Raw genomic sequence first — 18,525 nt, 5'->3', positions numbered from 1 at the left:
CATACTTCGCGAATTGTGCTGAAGTCAGCTTCAACAACGTTTACCTGGACAAAATGGACTCATACATACCGCACGGTTTAATCACAAGCAACAGTGTTCGTTTACGTCGCCGCGACCATCAATTCAAGGCAGCATTAGGGTACTACGTTAGCTGCTCGACTACTAGCTCGGCTTGCTCCATGGAGGATCCGGATGTTGATACATCAGGAACAGTGTTGCTTTCAACGCAAAACATCCCCCTGTTGGCCAACGTTTTGCTGTTCGCCGCCTCCAGTGGCCTTCGCTTTTATTCTAACAATTTGTAAACAATTTCATGAAAATTTTGCTAGAATGTGAAATTTTTTGCTCCGCAGATTTAAATAAAGTTCTTGGCATCCACGCCTCTGGTTCATCCGGAAAAAGTTGTAAAACCACACATTCACGCGTCTGTCTTGCCCGCGTTTCCGTTCTTTAACGCTGTGAGCCCGGTACTTCCCAGTCACGAACGGCATGCGCGTATGCAGTGTGACGCAGTTTCTCGAAAGGAAAGTAGCGAGCGCCGAGCTTTGAAGAAAGGAAACTCGGGCAAGACAGATTATTATTGTTGTGGGACAAGATAAGCCCAAAAGGGTGTAAATATTTCTAAGAGCACTTTTAGAAAAATTTACACCCTTTGGGGCCTATCTTGTCCCACAACAATAATCGTTATCTGTCTTGGCCATATTTCTTTAACGCTGCGAGACTGGTACTTACAAGTCACAAACGGAATGTGCGCTATCAGCATGACAGAGCATTCTCGACAGGAAAGCAACGAGAGCAGAGTTTTCAAGAAAGGAAATACGGGCAAGACAGATGGCGATTATCGTTGTGTGGCAAATATACACCAAAGGGTGTAAACGTTTTATAGTGTAAGCAAATGTACACCCTTCGGGGTGTCTAATTGCCACACAACAATAATCGTGATCTGTCTTGCTTGAGTTTCCTTCCTTGAAAATGCTACACTCGCTACTTTCCTGTCGAGAATGCTCTGTCATGCTAATAATGGGCATGCTGTTCGTGAATCGGAAGTACCGAGCTCGCCGCGTTAAAGAAAGAAAATGCAAACAAGACAGATGACAATTAATGTTGTGTGGCAAAAGGGTGTAATTTTGATTAAGAGTGTATACTCACAAACCGCACTCTAAATGGACTATTGACTACTTCAAGATCATTTAACGACAATAACTTTCAACAAACGTCATTGCAACTGGCGCATGACACTGTGAAGAAAAATCGGGCGTTGGAATTTTTTTGTTCCAAACTTGATTGGCCCTTTTCTTTTCAATTGCCAGATCTTGGACATTTTTTTGGCAGAGTTCATATAATTAATCATCAACCTGCACAAATTAAATGCTTTAAATACTACGGCTGCTACTGTCACAAAATCTCTATCTGTGTGTTTCTTTCTTTCTGTGTCTAGTAACAGGACCTTTATCATATTGCTTTCTCTATAGTTTCTGTTCATTTGCAATCTATTCAATTAATTTAGGGAACCGGTAACAAGGGTATTTAACTGCAGTTAGATTTTGCACATGCACTGTTAAGTAAGCATTGCCTAACCCCACGTTAACTTATCGACTCCTTCTATATTCCCGACATAGTGAACCATTCAATACACGCAGGCTTGAAGTATCCTTCACCAAATTATGCTGCTGGATTCCCTCTCTGAACTTTACCTATACATGTGTGGTTTGAGGCATTCCCCCTTTGCATTTTCTGTAATGAGGAGGAAACAATAGATCCCTTCTCTTTGTTGTGCCACTGCTTTACTATAATGAGAAAAATAATCTTTAAAATTCCCTTTAGAAAAATTGACCAGTGTCTGACAATTCCTATGATCCTTTCAAGTAGAGCTTCGACTCTCGAGTACTGCATGTTTTGGCCAGCATCCAGGAATTTATTATTGATTTCAAGCGATTGTCATTTGCGATTGTTATTGTCGTTAAATGATCTTGAAGTAGTCAATAGTTTATTTAGAGTGCGGTTTGTGAGTATACACTCTTAAGCAAAATTATACCCTTTTGCCACACAACAATAATCGTCATCTGTCTTGTCTGCATTTTCTTTCTTTAACGCGGCCAGCTGAGTACTTCCAATTCACGAATGGCATGCCCGTTATTTAAGCAAACTTTTTCTCAAGAAATGTTTTGCACATAAATTAGAACCCATCCATAGATGGCATGAGATGAATATTGCGAATATGTGCACATTAGCCTTACCACACATTATGCAGCTCACAAAAAGTTATTTACAAAGGGGGGTAAAGATTAAAGAAGTTAGGCAAAGGCTCATAAGGATAGAGGCTTGGGCGAGTTGGTATATGGCAAAATTAATGAGCACAATGCAGAAGATGGCGACACAGACAGACATGCACAGCACTATCATTAGTAAACGTTGTTCAGTCAGTATTATGTGTGACTTTCTTTCTATGTCCTCGTCTTCTGCACTGTGCTCATTCTGCCTAGGCAAAAGTGCTCCTTTACTCACAGTATTAGCACAGAATACCTATTTCTAATATGGCAGAGCCTTTCAGCAGGGCTCATATGAGGCATCCCTTCAAGAATAAGCAAGTGGCAGAAAATCTGTTCATTACTGTTTTGGCAATAAAACATGTATGATATCCATAGCACCTGGAAAAAACAGTAATGAGTTGAAGAGAACAAATGGATCAGTTGACCATTAATTTTTGTAATGTGCTGTATATGACAGCTTGTTCATGACACTGGGCCGTAAATATCTTAGCTTTTAGAAACCTGCAAGTCTTTTTGATGTAATGCACAAGAAGAACAGTTGAGTCATGAATCATGTTAAAATTCACAGCAAATGCGCATGAGATGCACTTGCTGCGACTCTCACTATTGCCACCAATGGAACAATGTTGATCTTAGTTGTATAAATGATATGCTAAGGTATTTCAAATAGCAGTAGCAGCTGTTTGCCTTTCAGGAAAGCTGTAGGTCCACTAGACCGTACTGCTCCGACAGTACTGCTTGCCCACACCTCAGTGCGAGGATGGAGTGCATGCAATGCACAGATGGTATTAATCCTTACGCAGGCAATGGGAAGTGTACTTTTCCACCTGCTATATTCGTCTAGCAAGGCTCTGGGAAGCATCATTCCCACCACAGGAATACATCGCCATCTTACAGAAACTATGTAAAAAAAAATTGCATTGGTGCCTTCTGTGTCACAAAAACAGTTCTGCAGCATTCTGCAGCAATCAATGATGCTGATTGCTTCACATGAGTTCTGGCTTCAGAAGGTACATATAAGCTAATAAAAAAATTTTCAGCAACAAAAATGCATAATTAATTTGAAATTTGCTGCAAGTGTTTTGTTGAAATATGTTCTGGCACTGCAGCCTGAAGGCAGCAGAGAAGCGGATGTGGTACATTTTCCAGGGTAGTGCCTTGCAAGGGCTGCGCTATGCTACTTGGTGCAGACATTTAGTTGCTTCAGCCAGTATGGGAGAAAAAAAAGAACATTCCGTCTTTTTTCTTGCTTTGTACCACCTGTGGTTTCTAGAATAATAAAACACTTTTTTTTTTCTTTAGTGCACCTATTGGGCAGTGGAAGAAATACTTCCCACTGGAGTACTTCCACAAGTTTTACTTGAAGATATCTGAAATTTTTACATGAAACATTCGTGACACTGACTTGTGAAAAAACACAAAACAAACATGTAGATTTCTGTACTGCGTACAAAAAAAATTTTCCCATGAAAGGGTATCCTTTCATGTTAAAATCAATGAACATTTTTTCATATCTTTTCAGCTAAATTTATACAACTCCTGAACCTGCAGTTTCTGTCCTAAAAATGTGCCATACTGTATACCATGTTCTGTATATCTATGTAACGCCATGCAGATTTTTTTTCTCCTCTTTCATGCTTTAAACTACGCTTAATTCGTATGCGTGTGAGCAATTTGTGTGGTAAAATTTATCAGATGTTTTGTACACTACTTTGAGCTGCAGTTTCTGTTTATCTGAGTATTGTTAGTATTGCTTTTTTCGTCCTTGTCATGCTTCATTTAAACTACTTTTTTTCATAATGTTTGATTATGTGCACGAGCAATGTGCGGGATAAGATTTATCTGATGGTTTCTTTGCTACCGCGTCTCTGCATTTGTAATCCTGCTTTGCAATGATTATTTCTACTCATCTTTGTGGTATTCACATGTACAACTGTATTGCAGTGATGCCCCCCTTATGCTCCTCATGGGTCCTGTAAGGTATTTTGAAATATTTTGAAGTAACTGTAGAGGGTCAAGCATGCAACAGCAGTGAAAGCAGGAACCCCAGAAGTGGGTCTGCTGTGAACGACGAATCAGGGAACAGAGATGTGCATCAAAAGTTGGCACTACGCAGCAAAAGCGGCGGTGGCACATAAGTGGAGGGGCTTTAGTTCTGTAAAGCTGTCCCGACGACTTGGTGTTGTCAGGACAATGTTGCATTGTAAGCCTAAAGAGTAGTGTCCAAATGTGTATGCAACCTGTTTCACATGCAAACATTTTTGTTGTGATTATGACCTATTATTTTAGCATGTACAAGAGCAGATGAAGTGCTGCATGGAGATAAAGAAATCTGTAACCCTACTTTTGATGCCGGTGCTGGCACTTCCAAGAGAGGATGCCACAGTATGCCCTCAATGTTGTTCTAGAGAGAAAGCACAGATTAAAACATCATAATATATTAACATTATTTCAAACACGTGCTTAATCTAAAGGTGCAGTCATCATGGAAAAATGGCACTATCTAGCACCTGGTCGGGTTCATTCGCTATGTTGGAGTGTGCTGCCAGCTGCAGTGGTGCTTGGCTGTGCGAGAAGATCTGTTCACCAGACTCCAGAATTCCTTTGCACGTTTTATCGTGTGTAGCTGTTAAATTTGACCCATTTCATAAAAGTTTAAATGTTTTCTTGCACCTGTCCCATCGTAGTTTTCAGAACTGCAGCTCGAATGCAATACTTAACCATTTGCAGATAATATGTGCAGAATTGAAGTATATGTAAAGCTTGTAAATGAACAGGAAAACTAGCAAAACAAGAGGTGCTACACAATGGAAGTGGACAAGTGTTGGACTTACAATTATGGTTATTTTTGAATAAACTTCCACAGAAACTTCAGCGCTCGTCCTGCTCAGTTCCTCCCTTGTGTAGTTGTCTTTTTCATTGGTTTCCCAGTTCATTTACAAGTATGTACCATCTCACCCAGCAAGAAACTTTGCTGTACGTAACGTTGTCAGGCGATCAAGAGTAGAGCATGTGCCAGGTGCATTTTGGAAGCTGGCTTTGAAACGCCGTATGACTGAGAATAGGCATTTGTATTTTTCACATTATGGGACATCTTTCGAGCTAATGAGCTGACGAGCTGACTTGGATGAGCCTTTGCATTCAGTCTTGTCTTGTTACTGAGTGAAGTGACGCCAGTGCACTGTAATGCACCTACTTTCACTCACTGTCTGCACCAAATGACTGGTGTATATCACATATTATCAAAGACACATGATGATATACATGGGCATTTGTAGAACATGGCTGCTTATCTGTGCTAAAAGTGAGGAAAATTTTCTGATTTTGAAGCATATTGCCTGGCGTCACAGCATGCAACTAGTGGGCCGCTCTAGCATAACACATTCCAGCTTCCCTGAAGACCATAGTCTGTTTGGCAATTTATGGACTATAGCTGTTGTGTGGAGTATGCAGAGCCAAGTTTCACATAATTGTATATGAAAAAAATATATATGTATGTATATACTTTCTCACACAGCCTGAAAATATACAGATCAAACAAAAAGTCCCTCTAATTACAAAGCAGTAACAACGATAACCAGCCAGAACTGTGGGCCTGAACAGTGGAAAACTAAGCACCAGGTGGCACAGATGACAACCGGGCAGCACATGATCCAACTTTACATGCTATTAACATTACTCATGTGCTGGGTGCCATGGCATGAACTCTCACACTCAATACTAAACAATTACTTTTCTCACTTTCTCAGACTTGCACCCCATCCACAAATGTCAGCTGAATTTCAAAGTAGCAGCTATCTGAAGTGCTGACTGCTATGCTGGTGTGTGCTGAAAGTAGTTTACCACACTTAGGAAGTCTAAGCCACTAGTTCTAATTTCTGAAGTCCTGCTGTCTCTGCAGATAGAATGGGGTGATGACAAACACAGGAAACAGTGCCAAAATTTTGTTTATTCTTGTAAGCATGCTTGCGCACAAGTTAGTCTTGCAGGAGGAAGCTTTGCAAGAACTGATACATCATGCAGAGAGCAAAGCAAACAACTTATGGAGGCTGCCAATTTAATGCAGCTCCGCTCGCAGTAGAAATAGGGGCTTTAAATCTAAAGAGCAACAATATATGCAATTCCCCCTTATATGGGTAGAATTATGAGGAAGTGCAAACAACCACATGCAAATTTTAATGCAGACATTTTGCAGTGACCAATTTATGCAACTGAAACCAGATGGCACCATCAGTCTGTTTTTGCCTGTATCCATAGTCTCATATGAAGTCAAAATGTATGGTGAGCAGTAGCTGCAAACAATGTTTATATCGCTGGCTAGCAGCACAGCTCAGTGTGTTCATTAAAGTATGGCAAGCTGAAAAAAGAAATGGACATTTTTCTTACCAGAGCGTGGTGCTTGTTTATGTGCGAATTACACAAGGCACTGCCTGCATCAAGTCTTTCCATTATTTATGCACTGAACAGTACAAGCAAGAAACCATATCTAGAAATGCAGGTCAGCAAGGAACCAGAAAAATGACTGTGTCATACACATTGTACAGCGTTGTGGCATGTTTTGATTGAATGTGATTAATGGATTTAATGACCAAAAGCAACACTGGGGCTATGAGAGATGATGTAGTGAAGTGCTCCGAATACAATAAGGACAAGCCCATTCTGCTGCGCTGAAAAGCACACTACACAAGATTGATAAGTGAAACAAGACCTTTCATTCCTGGGCAATACAACTTACTTACCTTTTTGTGCCTACTGGCAATGACTTTATTACCAGTTACATTTCTAAAAACAACCTCCACTACGAGTCAATCTTCCATTCTGTAAGCTTCACTGCACTTCTGCTGTATAGTGAAGAATACTAAAGTACAGTCATGTCATTAAATAACATGAGAGCTTTCAAAAACAACTTCAAAACTCTTATCAGAATGACTTATTAAGAAATGCTTTTATCTTGCAGTGCACACTTTTCCACTTGGACCAACCCTCCAACTGTATGGCCTAGGCATCAAAAACTTTCCCCACATTCTCACAAGCTTAGCAAGCTTATGAGAAGCAGTAGCTTATCTGACAGAAATGAAGGGCTTAGGTAATTCCATACAACTATTTGCTGGCACAAATGTGACAGCAATATCACAGGGACAGCATAAATTGATCAAATTTGCATCAAGAACTACCACAGTTAAGCTCCTCCTTCAGGAAAGTATAGAAATAGTGAACTTCATAAAAAATAACACTTAAATCCAAGAAGTCTAAACCCGGGCAACAAGATTTGTTATGAAATGTTGGCACAGCAGTATATTACTAATACCCTCGTAGCATTTCTGTAGCAAACTGACAAGGATTTTAGCAAACGTTACCACTAAAATCAAGGCAGATGAGAGCTGCATTGTACATAGCTTGACAGCACCACAAGCTGCGAATCTAAAGTAGAAGTCAAAACAGCCAATTCGTGGTCACATAAGATGAAATTGTGAGTACTGCGATTAAAAATAAAAATAAAAGTGACAGTAAACACCAAAGTTTAAACACAGCAAATATAAAGAGCAGTTTATACAGGTCACAGTAAGCAATGAGATGCATTTTCTTTGGATCTGGTATACACTCTACAGTGCAGGATTTCAGTTCTTATTTTCATGTACTAAGGTGCTGAAATTAGTGTTCAGAAGATTGGTCCTGTATGGCATTAGGACAAAAAGTAGAAGTAGCTGACTTTGGTAAGTCGTTACATATCTAGATATACTCTAAATAACTACCGAGAGTAGCAGCCATATTTTTCTTAAATAATTGGTATGTTTTGCGTTTCAGCAAAAAGCAAATGACAGAAAAGTTACACAAAACTTGACCAAATCACCTACTATAGTGGAAAAGATATATTTTCTATTTTCAGTCCTAAATTCTGGCAGAACTCAAATAAATTTATGTGAAGAAGCTCTAAAATAACTATAGAACAATCTATTTACATGAGAAACGTGGATATTTTTACACATATTAGATCACGACGTTCTAATTGAAAAAACAAATCTAGATACATCTGTATTTTAAATTTCTGAGTTACGAGTGACTGTGCCTTTATCCCAAAAGAAATCAGCGGACAGTATACCTACAAACTTGCAAAAGAAAGAAAGAAGAAACATGGCTTTGGTTTGTTCACTTGAAGTTATGTGTGCCAATATAGAGTGGCATCTTCTGCTCACTTTATGAACCTGTCATTACACTTACTGAATCTTAAACGCAGTCCTGAAACACCTTTTGCTGAAGCTGCCATGTCTTAATTACTGGAACACTCCCCACTCAAGCAAGTTAGCTTTGTGGTACCAGAGTACGTCAGGTGCACTATGTGCTATGCATAGAACGTTCGCACGAGCACATTAGCAATGATGCATGTGAGGTCATTTATGCTGCCATTGGCAGAGATGGCAACTGACATTTTACTGCTTGTCCCCACTTTGAAGTCACAGAAGATGTACTCAGTTCTGGACCTCCCTTTAACCTACTCCAAGAAATACAGACCACTCATGTACGATTGTGCCTTGCCTGTTCATTCCCACAGGAACATGATCAATCCTCCAGTACAAGGGAACTGGTGAATAGTGGCTTTTATTTTCAGAAATAATACAGAAGTAAACCTTGTGCAACAAAAAGAGATCAAAGTTTGTAAAGTATCGAAACACAGTGATGAGCCAACAAGAGGGCCCTAAAGAAGAAACATAACATGCTGTCATGTAAGCATGTCACTGTAGCTATGGCCAGTAACAGGTCTAGAATGCAGCGGCAAGTGCCATTCAAAGGAGATGTGTATAAATATTCTAGCAAATCACCTAGCTTCTTTCTCCCTCTCCATCATCATTTTTGTATTGTGGGGAGACTTGACTCTCACGTCCCCTGTTGTGTCTCCTGCAATCTGGCTTCCACGCATAGCACATGCAGTGCCAGAAATCGGTGTAGTTGCACAGTAGTACGAGATGCCACCTGTGTTCCAATGCTACCACCACCTGATGGCATGGATACTCGTGTGCAAGAGGAACTTCTTTCCTCCTCTATGGTTGCGGGACATCGTCATCGTTGTGTGTGGACTGAACACACTCAACGGTGTGCTCCGCAGGATTGACCCGTAGACACCTTTCCATTTGCAAGACTTCACCTGCGGACGACTTTGGCATGAATGTTTGACATGGAGCTAATCTATTTGCCTGATATCCTTGCATGGCGAGTCGAGCACCCTCTATTCCTCAGCGTGTTCCATTTGCTTTGTAATGGTTGGCTCAGCTAGCCGGATTACTGTATACAAGGTAAAATAAATTCCCTTTTGTTTGTTTGCACTACCATGTGTTGTCGTTCCTTTGTTCTGTAAAGTATGAGACGCCTCAGTATCTTAGTCCCTGCCTTTGCTTGTCGCATTCACCCAATAAAAATGTTTATTCTCTCTCTCAAGCAATCCATTCTTGTGAAACCCTTTACCCAGAAGAAGGAACTTGTTTATCAGTTGCGAGTGACACCTACATCTGTGAAGGGATCAGCTGGGCATTTGTGGTGTTTCTCGGCAAGGGGATGGTGCTGGCGAGGGGTACTTTGTACAGGCGGTCAGTCGAAACCCCTATTGAAGTGACCTGCTTTTGCTGCAAGCTGTCTTCTGCATCTTCACACAGGGAAATTTTGGCTGCTTGTGTGTGTGGTGCATGACTGCAGCCTGCTCTCCACTGCTGAACAACTAGGGCAGCTTTTCTTTATGCTCATAGATTTGTAAAGGAACTATTGCTTAAAATGGAGAGGGATCTAAGGCAGGTGCATCATTGGTTTTTGGGAGGAATCTTTCCTGCATTCCTGAGTTGTCCCTGACTATAGTGTGACTTCAACAGCAATGCTGTAAGGATTATTACAAAATTGACACACAAAGGGTTGAAAGGAAGAAACAATACCCCATAACACATTTTTCGCAATATATAAACGAATTCATGCACTTAATTGGTATGTCAGCTCTATTACAAAGCTTTCAACTCAAAAAGAAGTGAGAGTAATTCACTCCTTCAATACTATTTACTGGTCATGAAAACCTTGTGCTATAATTTGGTATAACTATCCTCTGTTGGGTGGCTGTGCCTTAGCGATTGATTCTGTTTCAAACCATTCAACATACAAGTAATTGCACAAAATTAAAACATCACATTTTTTTACTGATGTCTTTCACTCATCTTGAATTTAAAGAGCTCTGCTCATCAATTACATGTATAGCTCTACTAATGTCAAAGACTGCACACAGCAGGGCTGCACAACATACGATAGTGAATTTTTAGCGGTCTGTGGCCGAGAGACTCACATGGTGTGCCGGTTCTTCAATCAGAGCAGGAGCACATAATAAAAAAAAAACAAGTTTGTTGCCCAACTTGATACACGCCACGAACATTCAGGAGAACTACATGACATGAACAGTTCTTGGTGCAAAGCACATTAAAACAAAAATGGCGTGGGAGTGTAAGATCTTTTGATAAAGCAGATAAGACGCACGGCCACTGAATGTGTTCGCGAAGTTACCAACAGCAAGACTGTATTATTGGCAAAGCATACATAGTTGGATCAAACATGCAGTTTTCCAATATTTTTCAATTGTATGATTGTGGGCGGTAGCACTTGCAAACAGATGCTTTTGTTGGGTGTGTGTGCAAGATTGACTATACAATGCAAGTTGAACTCCATCTAGCAACACTCTTTACCAGAGAGTAAAAGGCATGAAAAAGGAGCATCCCCTCCGATAGTATGGGAATGTTGCTAAGAACAAACACAGAGATGTGACTAACAATGTCCTGAAACTGGTGTCTCAAGAAGCACCTATGCCTATGTGGATACGCTCTCTTTGAGGACTTTAACAAAGAGGTGAATTCCATGTTCAAATGGACAGCAACGAGCATGATGACACCAAACAGAGTCTTTCTGCAAGTAAAACATGCAAAGCCTCCCACTAAAGTACAGCCCATATGGCTACCAGAGAAGCTGGTTTTGGCCCTTGCTGGTTTTGAGTTGTGCAGCCTTGGTATACACTATACTTTATGCCATTTAGGGCTATGAACTGCAAGAAAGATTTAATCAGCTGCATGGAATAACATGTACACTGTGATCTGTTATTTATTAGAGGCAGGCAGTGCAGTCATTTTATGATAATACGTGCAATTGCTGAAGGTTATTATAGCAATGGGCTTTCCCTATTATATTATATATTCAAGGTGTATGAAATCTGGCTGCATACAAAAACAGATGGTTATAACAATCAAATTTCCCGGTTTTGTGAAGGTTGTTAGGAAGGATGGCATTCCATATGCACAAATTGTATGAAGATATTTTTTTGAAACTTAGTTATGGTTGCGCAAGTACATTGGTGCCCCAAAATTTGTACTATCTGATATACAAGATACCGTGGACTGGATTTATGACTACGAAGTCCAGGTAAAAAGATCAGGCTTAAGGCAGTACACAAATGTCAGCAGGCCCATTAAGGGACACATTGCATATGACACAGTGATGACAGGGCCGTCAGTGCTGCAAAATAAGACAATGCAACATAAGAAAAGAAAGGCAAGACAGAGAAAAAAGGCAACTATAGTAGAAAATAGAAAACATCTCACACAGATGACTATGACCACAGTGGATCACTTATTGATAAATTTATTTTGTGTGCAAAGTACCAGCCGCAGTTGTATACTGTACAATAACAAATGAATGAATAAATAATTTCAAGCAATTAAAACACAAGCTTAAAACAAAGAGCGAAATGCAAATGCATGTGCATTACATGTAATATGCCAAACACCTTTACGAAAGGTAGAGTAATGAGACAGGCAGAACAAAAGGAGTTGTTCCATTATACTTTCATGTGAAGGAAGAAGCATGCAAGTTTTGTCAACTGGTTGATGATGCATTTATGTAATGTGCAATTACAGCACAAGACATGAGGCCTGCTCAAAAAGAAACCAAATTTTTTATATGAAAAATTTACTCTGTTTAACAATACTTTAGACACCACTGCCTTTGTTATATAGTTCCTTCCCGTTGTAACGCGTTGATCCCAGTGGCTCTTCCATTCTTGGAAAGCCTCCTGAAACTCCTTTTCTGAGATATGACATAGTTCTGATGAGTTTTCTTGAATGTCCTCTGTTCATTTAAATAGGTGCCCCTTCATGGTTCATTTATGCTGTAGAAACAAGAAGCCTGTGGGAGCTATCATGGTAATAAATGGGCGAGGAACAATGGTTATGTGTGATGCTTGGCAAAATAGCTGCGAACAAAAGGTGAGGCATGAGCTGTTGCATTGTCATGGTGCATCAGTGTCTGGGCTCTTGGCAACTCAGCTCCATTCCAGCACACAGTATCTTTAAAACCAAAGGATGCCGAGGTACAACTTTTCGTTGATCACTGCCTTTTGCCACATATTCAAATTGAACAATGCCTTTGTAGCAAAAAAAACGCAAGTAACATCACCTTGATCGGTAGACTCAGTCTTACTTTTTATGGCTAAGGAGAGTCTTTATTCACCCACTGTGATTGCAGCCTGGCCTCACAATGTGATAGGCAAAAATTCATGTGTTGTGCCCGGTGATCATTGTTAGCAAAAACCTTTCAGTACCATCTGTACTGGAAGCTTCTAACTGAGGCTCAGTACTGTTTTCACGTCAGTGAACAAATGAGGCATGAACTTTGCATTGAAGTTACATGTCCAAATTTTTTCAGTCAAGCTTTCGTGGCAGGATTGCACACTAATTCCACATTAGAAACTCAGATGGTCAGACAAGAACCTATCGAACCTCTTCAACATGGCTGTTATCTGTTGATGGCAAAGGTTGTCTAGGTGTGGCATGATCACTGACTAACGTTCTGATTTCTTGTGCCATTCATAGCACTGTGTTCGACTCATGCAGTCACCTTTGTATGCTCGACTGAGCAGCTGGAAAGTCTCAGTGAATTTTTTTCTATCTTGCAGCAAAACTTCCCATAAACACACTCTTCCTCAAGCTTTAAAACTTTAACTTTTTTAATATTGAGTCCACGAAATTCTCATATTCTAGATCGGTTACTTTGTAACCACAATGGACAAGCGTTGTCCCATTGCCTGTTTCATCCTTGTCGCTGTCATTTTTGCACTGAGTTACTTGGTGAATAAGCCCCTTTCCTAATTGTCAAATGTACTTCTCTACATTGCACATGTACCCAACAAAGAGCAACACCAGTCATGGTGCAAACAAAGACAAAGTGCTAGCTGCACATGTTGGGAGCTTGCCTCTCGTGCATGGCTTGATCATGAGAGTGTCAAGCGCATTTTCAATGTCATGCGACAAGTAAATTGTGCTTGTATGAGCCGGTTGAAAGAAAACTGGCCCGCTGTTAGTAGCTCAGCCAATTGCCTCATGGGAAAGCTAGCTTTATAGTTATGGAGACGGTCCATTATGCAAACAATGATATGACATAATAGTTATGGGGAAACCCGCAAGTTGGGGAGAAATTATTAATAAAGGGAAAATGAGACATCCACCCAAATGTAGCTAATTGCTACAAAGGAAATCCATATGGGTCCCTTGAAAAAAAAAAAAGCCTCGCAGTTAAGGAAAAATTCGTCCGGGACTTGAACCCGGGACCACTGCCTTTCCGGGACAGCTGCTCTACCATCTGAGCTAACCAGGAGGCCAGCAGATGGCAGGGCGAAGTCAAATTTATGAACAACTCGAAGCAAAGGCAAGAGTTTGACGTAATAGTTCTGCAGAAAGTGGCAAGGTGGAGAGAACTAATTAATAAAGGAAAAATGAGTCATCCACCCTAACATAGCTAATTAGCTATGTTTAAGGTAATTAAAATCAATTGCATTAAATTACTCATCTCCACCTTGCGGGTTTCTGCAGAACTATTACGTTAAACTCTTGCCCTTGCTTCGAGTTGTTGATAAATTCAACTTTGCCCTGCCATCTGCTAGCCAACTGGTTAGCTCAGATGTTAGAGCAGCTGCCCCGGAAAGGTGGTGGTCCCGTGTTAGAGTCCCGGACCAGGAGAAATTTTTCTTAAACTGCGACACTTTTCTTTCAAGGAACCTGTATGGGTTTCCTTTGCAGCAATTACCTATGTTTGGGTGGATTTCTCATTTTCCGTTTATTAAACAATGATATGGTTTCACATAACATATATATTTAAATGCACACGCGTGCGCGCGCGCACACACACACACACACACACACACACACACACACACACACACACACACACACACACACACACACACACACACAAAACACCCATAAAAGGAAAACACAATGCCTACCTAACTGCAACTGCACGCTACAAAGGAAGCCAGCTAAGTTATTCAAGAAGGAAACTCTAGCTGAAATTTTGTCCTGTCTAAGGACTACAATTATTGAAAACCAATGTGGAACGAAATAATTTCCATGAAAAGTTGGTTGGATGTTATTATAGGATGAACAACTACAATGTTACCGAAAGAAGGAGACCTTATAGATAACTGTCCTTTTTTTTTATGTGCTACTCTTGATTTTATTATTGAGATGATGGAAATATAGATTATATTAACACACTCACCTGTCCCACGGCAGTGGTGGCTCAATTCCAGGGATTCTACTGTTGTAGAGAACCATCATAAATGTTGCGACAAGAATTCCAATTCCATATAAAGTAGCTCTCCAAAACTGATCTGCGAGTTCATGGCACAAAAGTAAAGACAAAAGCTTATTTAATACAGAAAAAATAAATGCTTTCTTCATGATTACCCAGCATGGAAGTAATATCTTACGATGAATGCTCAGCTAAACTGCAAAGTGATAAACTATACATTTCAATGCTTTATTGTGGTCCACTTGCCCACAAATATATATATATATATATAAACTAGAGGAAAAGGGGTTAACCGAGGGGCCCAATTTTTATTAGTCATATATATATATATATACATTAGTCATGTCATAAGAAGCCAACAAACATAACAAGCCAACATTTGTTGGCTTCTTATGATATGACTAATAAAAATCGGGCCCCTCAGTTAACCCCCTTTCCTCTAGTTTATATATATATATATATATATATATATATATATATATATAAATCTTCGGTAGTCTAACCAATCAATGCAAATAAAAAGCGATTCCCAAAAGTTATCATCCCGAAGTATGGCACCAGTTCTCAATAAGTGTGAACTACTGAGTTGCACTCGGACATTTACATACTGGTGGAAATGGGAACTGGATATTTGGTTCATTAGTTTACACAAACAACACTTCATAATCTGAACACTTAGAAGTGCCACATGCACAAAGAGCAAGAAAGCAAAGCTAGGTATTAGACTAAGCATTATATTACCCAATCTCTAAGAAAACTATTACTATACAAAAAGACGAGAGTTACCATCACTAACCTTTACTATTATAATATTAATGAAAAAACACTGTTGACTATTACCTGCAGATGCAATTGAATTTACCAGCTCTTCCAAGTATGAGTAGATGTTGTGAGCTCGAAGACCATTTTCTAGAAAAATAATAGGAAAATACCAAGCATGCATAAGATGAGATTTTCCATTGTTCCAAGTATACAAGTATGTAGTATCATTAGCTGGAGCCAAACTTAAGCCTTCAAGTTCATGGGGCAGGCTAGTTACCTGCCTGATGTAGGTCGCACACATTGAACAATATGTATCACTATTCAAAACCATCTATGTTAGCAATACAAGCATGTAAAAAAATATGCTTTTACTAGTACTGGAGATAATTTTCATTCACCCTTTTAAGTGCTGTTTACACCATTGTGTACATCAAGATTGTGCATCAACAGCAAAAGCATTGATGTAAGTAACAATATCTAAAATGTGTTGCCTGCAGCTTGAAACACTTCTGTTTGTAATCGTGCTGCAAGTTTGAATATCATACACAAAATGTTTTAGACGAACAAGTAAGAATGTAGATGCGTGGGTATTTTTGCTCGGTGTGAGTATGTCATTATACACAACTCATGAGAGGCCAGCAAACAAAGACACCAAGGAAAACATAGGGAAAATTACTTGTACTTACTAATTGAATTAAAGAAATGATAAAGTAATGGCAGTGAAAGGTGCGACGGCAATAAAAGAACATCGCACGTGTAATGCGAAGACGTGGCATCGTCCCCCACCCGCGGCAAGTAGTTTTTTCATCCACTTTCATTGCCATCAATTTATTTCTTTAATTCAATTAGTAAGTACAAGTAATTTCCCCGATGTTTTCTTTGGTGTCTTTGTTGGCTTCTCATGATATGATTAATAAAAATCGGGCCCCTCGGTTAACCCCCTTTCTTCTCGTTATTGTATACAACTGGTTCACTTCTGTCATTGCTTTTGACAATGTGTTGCATCGGGCATAACTTTCAAGTGGCCGGATAGGTGCTTTAAGAGCCTTATAGACATGAAATAGTTGTTCTCATATCTGATGTTCCTGCAGTGAGTTTTCGCATGGAATCCATATTCTGTAAACTTTACAAAACTCGCTAAAGTATTGAAAATTATCTATCTATTGTGCAGGTGTATGCTTCTTATTATTCTGAAGATGTAAGAAATTCGGCAAAAGTAAGTTCTAAATCAACAGATTTAATTGGCGCCTGAAAGGGTTAAGCTTGGCACACGTTTACGCATAGATGCGCTCAGATAAGTCTAACCGAAGAGAAATACTCGTAGCATGCTGGTCTCCCGGTGTTGACGTAGTAACGCACTGTACTTAGCAGGCAAATTTCTGGTGTAATGAGTACAACGAATTTAATCAACGAAACGCAACACTTACACGAAACACGCATATTAGAGCGAGGTTTAAAGCTAAACGCGTTTCAAATTTAGAGAGCTGAGGAGTTCGTACCAACAGTGCACCATCGTCGCAGGCTCAAGTGAAAACAAGCATGCCGTCCGCTCTCGACTACTTAGATAAAATCTGTTGCACGTAGTCGCATCTCATATGAGTAGTCTCACAACATCAATACGTAGAAAAGCAAAATGTCACCTTTACTTAAATAGACGACAGCGTGGACGAATATGAGCAGAACTACCACCAGTAGTCCGGCAAGTGGGACGTAGCGACTCGCACGGTCTGAGAAACTCGAATTCACGATATCGCAGCTGTCATTGATATCTGGCGACCTTTTATGAGGCATCCTTGCCAACCTTATGCACTAAGATCTCCAGTCACATTAACTACATTGTTATACGTCTTAAGCACGGAAAGACACCGCCAGAAAAATACGCCGTGCGACCGACGAGAGCAACGAAAGCGTCCCGTTTGTATACTGCTATAAGCCAGAGCCAGAGCCAAAACCAAAGCATTTTAAGCATCCGTTACCTGGCTATGCTATTTCATTCGTTCGTTGGCGTGTGTGTGTGTTTTTTTTTTCTTAAAGTACGCGTTGTGTGTAGTGTACGCAGGATAATTTTTTGAATATTCACAACTTAAAATAATGTGTTGCTAACAGAGGCCTTTTGTGAAGTTCCACTTGTCGATCAACCATTGCAAAGCACGCGGGTGGTCCGACCACCCACACTCTTACACTCCAAAACAAAATTATACCCTTTGGGTTGTTCTTGCCACACAACAACACTCTTACACTCTAAAAACAGTTGGCAGTATTTGGCACACAACGATAATCGTCATCTGTCTTGTCCGCATTTCTTTTCTTTAACGCGGCGAGCTCGGTCCTTTCCAGTAACGAACGGCATGCGCGTTATCAGCATGATATAGCATTCCCGACAGGAAAGTATCATTAATCAAAACACTACACTCTAAGAACAGTTTACACCCTTTGGAGTGCCCCTTCTGCCACACAACGATAATCGTCATCTGCCTTGATGCGTTTCCTTTCTTTAACGCTGCGAGCCCGGTACTTTCCAGTAACGAACGGCACGCGCGTTATCAGCATGATAGCATTGCCGACAGGAAATGCTATCATGCTGATAACGCGCGTGCCGTTCGTTACTGGAAAGTACCGGGCTCGCAGCGTTAAAGAAAGAAAACGCAAGGCGGATGACGATTATTGTTGTGTGGCAGAAGGGGCACTCCAATGGGTGTAAACTGTTCTTACACTCTTAAAACGGTTGCACCTTTTGGGGTGTGTATTTGTCCCACAACAATAATCGTCATCTGCCTTGCTGGCGTTTCCTTGCTTGAAAACTCGGCTCTGGCTACTTTCCTGTCGAGAATGCTGCGTCACACTGATAACGCGCATGCCGTTCGTGACTGGGAAGTACCGAGCTAGCAGCGTT

At 40.3% G+C, this 18,525-nt stretch overlaps 2 protein-coding genes across 4 annotated transcripts in view; both read right to left on the bottom strand.

Annotated features, from left to right (window-relative positions):
- The window catches only part of LOC135905747 (pre-mRNA-splicing factor 38B), a 52,166-nt gene extending 51,938 nt beyond the window's left edge, over positions 1-228 (bottom strand). For 2 of the 3 annotated variants that reach the window (XM_065436764.2, XM_065436766.2), the window contains exon 1: positions 70-228. The gene's annotated coding sequence lies outside the window, so the exon portion shown is untranslated. Of the gene's footprint in view, positions 1-44 lie in introns of all 3 variants that reach the window. The other variant, XM_065436765.2, reaches the window with a different exon arrangement.
- An 8,623-nt stretch (positions 229-8,851) lies between these two features.
- LOC135905746 (uncharacterized) lies at positions 8,852-17,570 on the bottom strand. Its single transcript, XM_065436763.1, has 4 exons — positions 17,273-17,570; positions 15,711-15,779; positions 14,838-14,949; positions 8,852-11,798 (listed from the first exon to the last, which is right to left on the bottom strand). Exons 1-4 carry the CDS (start codon positions 17,421-17,423, stop codon positions 11,693-11,695), a joined length of 438 nt encoding a protein of 145 aa, XP_065292835.1. The 5' UTR covers positions 17,424-17,570; the 3' UTR covers positions 8,852-11,692.
- Between the last annotated feature and the right edge of the window lie 955 nt (positions 17,571-18,525).

This window comes from Dermacentor albipictus, chromosome 1 (assembly GCF_038994185.2).
Source record: "Dermacentor albipictus isolate Rhodes 1998 colony chromosome 1, USDA_Dalb.pri_finalv2, whole genome shotgun sequence".
NCBI classification, from domain to species: Eukaryota; Metazoa; Arthropoda; class Arachnida; order Ixodida; family Ixodidae; genus Dermacentor; species Dermacentor albipictus.
This window is presented reverse-complemented; position numbering and strand designations above follow the sequence as displayed.